The 6953-nt window shown below is 46.3% G+C and overlaps 1 protein-coding gene across 1 annotated transcript; it reads right to left on the reverse strand.

The window, feature by feature from the left end:
* Positions 1 to 5515: 5515 nt before the first annotated feature.
* Positions 5516 to 6913, reverse strand: LOC138954180 (G-protein coupled receptor dmsr-1-like). Its single transcript, XM_070326080.1, has one exon. It carries the CDS (start codon positions 6444 to 6446, stop codon positions 5793 to 5795), a length of 654 nt encoding a protein of 217 aa, XP_070182181.1. The 5' UTR covers positions 6447 to 6913; the 3' UTR covers positions 5516 to 5792.
* Positions 6914 to 6953: the final 40 nt, after the last annotated feature.

Genomic DNA, 6953 nt, shown 5'->3' on the forward strand with positions numbered 1-6953 from the left:
GGACTGCATGACTTAGAGTCCTCGCTGGTGGTCTCACAGTTCTAGCCGGCTATTCTCTCTGTCTTTTGCTTCATTACTTTGTGTTTCAACTCGGATGAAATTTGCTGCAGGGTACCTCGTTCACATCAAGCGGACAACGTCCTGAAGACAGTGGTCATGACAGGAGCTGGTATGGACATGTGTATCATCGTTCCCTCTTCACACCAAGCGGTCAGTGTCCTGAAAACAGTGGTCATGACAGGAGCTGGTATGGACATGTGTATCATCGTTCCCTCTTCACACCAAGCGGTCAGTGTCATGGACATGTGTATCATCGTTCCCTCGTCACACCAAGCGGACAGCGTCCTGAAGACAGTGGTCATGACAGGAGTATGGACATGTGTATCATCGTTCCCTCGTCACACCAAGCGGACAGCGTCCTCAAGACAGTGGTCATGACAGGAGTATGGACATGTGTATCATCGTTCCCTCGTCACACCAAGCGGACAGCGTCCTCAAGACAGTGGTCATGACAGGAGTATGGACATGTGTATCATCGTTCCCTCGTCACACCATGCGGTCAGTGTCCTGAAGACAATGGCCATGACAGGAGTATGGACATGTGTATCATCGTTCCCTCGTCACACCAAGCGGACAGCGTCCTCAAGACAGTGGTCATGACAGGAGTATGGACATGTGTATCATCGTTCCCTCTTCACACCAAGCGGACAGCGTTCTCTAGACAGAGGTCATGACAGGAGTATGGACATGTGTATCATCGTTCCCTCTTCACACCAAGCGGACAGCGTCCTCAAGACAGTGGTCATGACAGGAGTATGGACATGGCTTGGATGCGACATTGTCTTCGTACAAACAGCGGTTCCCGTATCCACTGACAACTACTTGCAACATTTAGACCCAAAAATTAAAGTAAATTAAAAATTGAGCAAGGTTTCTGACCCTGCGGATAAAACCTCCAAAAGGACCAGTATCTTTTAAGAAAGTAGGTGTCAGAAATAAGTATACTTTTTAAACGACGGGCGCCAGGATCGAGTGCCCGTATGTGACTCTTTGGCAGGGGGACCACTCTAGCGCTAACAGGGTTAAGCTGCGGAGAACCGCGTTCGCTAAGTGGGTAATGAAATAGTCTCGCGACGACTTTGCAGCTGGTCCTCACTGAGCGACGAGAAAGACAACGACCTCTGTCTCTCTGTCTCTGTCTCTGACGCTATCTCGAGTTCTTTTTCTTCCTGTTTCTTTGTCTCAGTCTAAGTGTCTGTCTCTGTCTGTCTGTCTGTTTTTCTGTCTACATTTTCTCTCCCTCTGTGACGAGTAATGCTGTGTCGAGTCTATACGGTTAACTCTCTTTGTCTGTGACGAGTAATGCTGTGTCTAGTCTATACGGTTAACTCTCTCTGTCTGTGACGAGTAATGCTGTGTCGAGTCTATACGGTTAACTTTCTTTTTCTGTCTGTGACGAGTAATGCTGTGTCGAGTCTATACGGTTAATTCTCTCTGTCTGTGACGAGTAATGCTGTGTCGAGTCTATACGGTTAACTCTCTCTGTCTGTGACGAGTAATGCTGTGTCGAGTCTATACGGTTAACTCTCTTTGTCTGTGACGAGTAATGCTGTGTCGAGTCTATACGGTTAACTCTCTTTGTCTGTGACGAGTAATGCTGTGTCGAGTCTATACGGTTAACTCTCTTTGTCTGTGACGAGTAATGCTGTGTCGAGTCTATACGGTTAACTCTCTTTGTCTGTGACGAGTAATGCTGTGTCGAGTCTATACGGTTAACTCTCTTTGTCTGTGACGAGTAATGCTGTGTCGTGTCTATACGATTAACTCTCTTTGTCTGTGACGAGTAATGCTGTGTCGAGTCTATACGGTTAACTCTCTTTGTCTGTGACGAATAATGCTGTGTCGTGTCTTTACGATTAACTCTCTTTGTCTGTGACGAGTAATGCTGTACCGTCACGGTTGGTCTAGTGGTAAGGCGTCCGCCCAGTGATCGAGAGGTCGTGGGTTCGAACCCCGGCCGGGTCATACCTAAGACTTTAAAATTGGCAATCTAGTGGCTGTTCCGCCTGGCGTCTGGCATTATGGGGTTAGTGCTAGGACTGGTTGGTCCGGTGTCAGAATAATGTGACTGGGTGAGACATGAAGCCTGTGCTGCGACTTCTGTCTTGTGTGTGGCGCACGCTATATGTCAAAGCAGCACCGCCCTGGTCGGCTGGGCGTTAAGCAAACAAACAAACAAAAGTAATGCTGTGTCGAGTATATACGGTTAACTCTCTTTGTCTGTGACGAGTAATGCTGTGTCGTGTCAATATGGTCAGCTTGGCCCGAAGAAATGTGTTGGTGGTGGTGATAGTAGTGGTGGTGCTAATGTTGTTGCTGTATGTGTTGTTGTTGTTGTTGTTGTTGTTGTTGTCGTTCATGGGGTTGTTGTTGTTGTTGTTGATGGTGATGGGGGATATTGTGAAGGCAGTTGTCTGTTGTCATGGTATATCTTAATTGCAATACTTACTTAAAGCGTGCGCACACACACACACACACACACACACACACACACACACACACACACACACACACACACACACATACACACAAACACACACACACACACACACACACACACACACAAAACCCGCACGCGTCCAGAGAGAAAGATTCCAGGTATATATCATTCGCACTCCATCAATTTAGATTGGTTGGAAGCTTTATTTACTTCATAAAAAAGATTCATAATCGAACCTGTGAACAAAAATTGAAGTATAAAAGCAAGTCAAAATTGTGACACCTTTAAAGTATTCAAAGCCTTTTCAAACGAACAAGACAGAATTGGGTAATAGACACATCCAGATGCATGCCGAAGTCACGTACACACACACACACACACACACACACACACACACACACACACACACACACACACACACACACACACACACACACACACACACACACACACAAACAGAAGGGGTTTAGCTAAACTGAAACAGGTTCATGAAAGCAATTTTCGTTTGAGTAGAATCCATTATGCTGGCATCATATTTTTTAACTAACAATGACATTACACAAAATCAATGCAAAGACACATAGTAACACATTCGTTTTGATCACAGTGGATCCGATTTTAATTATCACTGGGAAAAAGTGCAAAAAATGGTATTGTTTACATCATCGGGCAAACATGTACAACTAGAGAAATGCAACATTCTGTTTTGCTTATTCCTTATCGCCCATATTTCTTAGTCGCATTTTTTTCTTCAAAGTAATTTCTCACGCTCAGTTGCTAAAACAGAAGTCCCGTGACTGAAATCACGCTTCAAATGATATTTCTGTAGCTGACTTGCGTGACTTCAATACATCAAATCAAGGCAGAAACGCCAAGGAGGTTCAACACTGTTCTACGTCTATCTGATCCTAAGAAGCCCTGCGGTCAAAACATGGTTTTATTGGTCAATGCGGGTGAATCAGCTTGGCAGTATCGCACATGTATATCAGCAGTTTAATCAATTTTCAAACTAAAACTAATTTGGTATTTAGTCATTAGACGGGCGCAGTAGCCTAATGAATAAGACATCGGCCTCCTAATCGGAAGGTCGTGAGTTCAAATCCCGGTCGCGGTCGCTTGGTGGGTTAAGGGTGGAGATTTTTCCAATCTCCCAGGTCACCTTATGTGCGGACCTGCTAGTGCCTTATCCCCCTTCGCGTGTACACGCAAGTACAAGACCAAGTGCGCACGGAAAAGATCCTGTAATCCATGTCAGAGTTCGGTGGGTTTTAGAAACACAAAAATACACAGCATGCTTCCCATGAAAGCGGCGTATGGCTGCCTGAGTAGCGGGATAAAAACGTTCATACACGTAAAAATCCACTCGTGCAAAAACATGAGTGAACGTGGCAGTTTCAGCCGATGAACGAAGAAGAAGAAGAAGTATTGAGTCAAGCAAGGGGCGGCAAATAAGTTGAAGATTCAACAAATGTTCACCCTTAACACACCAGGCACGGCTGGGATTCGAACCCCAACCTTCCACACGTAAGACCGACGTCCTCAACACCAGGACACGCGTCCGTCTGGCCGTTTACACACGAACTGGAGCAATTTCATATCTTGTGTTCACGGCAACCACTTTCGTCTCACCTTCCCGCAAGTTAAGATACAGTCGAGCTAGCCTTTGTGGCCACCTCTCGAAAGAGGCCACCTGCCCACAACGACCATGCCAACAAATCCCCGATAACATTTCCCCCTATATAGTTCCCCTTACCATAACGACCACCTGCCTACAGCGACCATACCAACAAATCCCCGATAACATTTCCCCCTATATAGTTCCCCTTACCATAACGTCCACCTGTCTACACCGACCTAGTTTGGTCGGTCCCTCGGGTGGCCGTTCTGGACAGGTTCCACTGTATCATTCCTGACAAAGGTATGTAGGGAATATTGTACAGTCTGCAGGGACAATTTCTTCTTCCTTCCTCTAGTAACGGCCTCTGTCTCAACACAATAACATCTGCTTAATTATATATCCCCACTGGCGCCCATGACATGAAAGACATATGTAATAATACACAGCATTCAACTTGTAAACACCATGACACGAAACGTTGTGAAAATCTCATGTAAACAATGACAAGTCTGTTGATCTCCACAAGATAACAGCTTTGCAGTCTCGTTGTCTTGATACGAGTAAGAGTTTGAAAGCAATAGACTGTGGTAGGAAATAGCTCTGTCGGCTTTGTGTGGGTTGTAAAATATTTATTACTCTTGATTTTGTTGAGGCAAACTTCATCACGTGACATTATAGGCCATTCACTCACGATCGAGGGGTGTGATTGACACATGTGGACAAGGTACACACGTTGCACGTGATGAAATAAGAGTATTCGCTGATTCCCAACCCGTAAACATCCGACAGGGTTTGTTCTGGAGTTCGTCTATAAGTAAATCTGTTCATGCATTGTCTGCTCTCCGCCATTATATTTCTTTTCTTTTTGCAATTATGGCATTTTGACCAGGAAAGGTAGGGTGCGGATTAGGAATGGGTGGTTATGGGACTGGATGTGTGTGTGTGTGTGGGGGGGGGGGGGGGGTTGGGACGGGGAGCAGCTTGGTCGGGTTGGATTGAATTGGCGAGGAATTAAGGTGTTAATGACCATTGTTTGTAACGAGTGAGGTTAAGGAGGGAAAGGGGTGGGGGTGGGTTGAAGGTGGTAGCTATAGCCATGAAGAGTTTCGCACTAAGAATTCCAGGGTTTCACCTAGAGTACAAGATGGAGGGGATTCCTAAATGAGGTGGAGGTACATGGATTGGCCTGGCAAAGTCCGGGGAATGGGGGGTGGGGGGGGGGGTTGTCCCCCAGGAACTGTTGACATTTAGCGTTTGAAAGGGGCATTTTGGGTCTAGTCTCTCTTTGAGAAAAATGATGCATCTGCCGGGTAGGGTGGTGGGGTTTCCACAGGGACCCAGCCCCCCCCCCCCCCTCCCCCCTCCCCCTAGATCCAGTCCTGAGTTCATATACGACTTGTCGTGTTGCTTCCGCGAGCTTGGAGGATTTTGGTCCACAACACATTTTTTCCAAGTCGGCATCAACACACCCTGTGTATCACTGACATCGACACAATGTTCTCATAACCATTTCACCCCACTTGGTCGCATATATTGTTGCGAGCGCCTTAGACGATCATTGCAGCGCTTGAAAAGTCAAAGAAATGCAGACAAAGAAGAGCCCCAAACCAAGAAATCACAATGAAATATCACGAGCAAGATTGAATAGTGTCTAGCACAGCTTTATCGTTTGTTTCACGATTTGCAGTTGGTACAAATGGTCTCAGCCGAGCTGTCACCAGAAAGTCTCACCATCAGAGCTGTATGAGAACGTTCAGAGTCACCAAAGTGCAACGGAGAAAAACCGTTGATGGACAAATTATTGTTGCCCGTCGACTTACTGAGCATGGGAGACGCGGGAATCCGACAAGCAGAGTTTCTGTACTGAGTGGGGTCTCTACCGGTCCGCATCAGTGACACCACAGTGTTTCTGAAGTCTCTGCTCATGGAGCAATACAGCACAAAGTTCACGCCGTTGTTGATCAAAGCCAGCATGTCCATCAGGTCCCCGAGAGGAACGTACACGTCGTAGAAAAAGTTGGGCAAGTTGACGCTGAGGAAGATCAGCACAGCCTGCGGAACCTCCGTCACCACGCAAAGAACGATAACCACGAGCAGCATTCTCGTCGTGCGGGAGGTGTCTGTTCCTGGGCGGACGGAGCTCGCTATGGACGTTGTGGACATTCTTCTCAGCTTCTGACGGAGGTTTGCTCTCAGTGTGGTGAGGAGGAGTCCCCCGTAGATGACCATGAGGATGCACGGGAGGAACTTGGCCAGGATAGAGTAGAGCCACAGGTTGAGCAGCACGATGGGTTTGGTTAAGGGCGTGGCCAGCTTCAAGTCCTCCATCCCCCATATCACCGTCTCGTTGTTCAACTGCAAAGACACAAGAGAAGCGGGGATATAGTGGGCTGTCGCGTATGATATAACGAATATATCCCCTTCTCTCTATTTATTTTCAAAGAGTAGGAGAGATATAGAGGACAGTCGCGTATGATATAACGAATACATCACCCCCTCTTTTCATTTGAATGCAGAGAGCAGGGGAGATATATAGGACCGTTGCGTATAATATACCGAATATATCATCCTCTCGCTATTTAATTGCAAGAGGACCGCTGCATATGATATAACGATTATATCACCCTCTTGCTATTCAATTGCAAAGAGAAGCGGGGATATAAAGAGGAGTGTTGCGTATGATATAACAAATATATCACCCTCTCGTTATTTAACCGCAATGAGTAGGAGATACATTGTTCAACCGCAAAGACATCTAGTTTAACAATTTTCGGAAATAGCTATGTGGGGTTGTGAAAAAGTGAATACTCTTCCTTTTTCTCGAACAAACACATT

The sequence above is a fragment of the Littorina saxatilis genome, unplaced genomic scaffold, assembly GCF_037325665.1.
Source record: "Littorina saxatilis isolate snail1 unplaced genomic scaffold, US_GU_Lsax_2.0 SUPER_14_unloc_1, whole genome shotgun sequence".
In the NCBI taxonomy this organism is placed as follows: Eukaryota; Metazoa; Mollusca; class Gastropoda; order Littorinimorpha; family Littorinidae; genus Littorina; species Littorina saxatilis.

Bases quoted from the DNA above. Each gene is read 5' to 3' on its own strand.
- LOC138954180 (XM_070326080.1), bottom strand. From the start codon at position 6,446: ATGGAGGACTTGAAGCTGGCCACGCCCTTAACCAAACCCATCGTGCTG.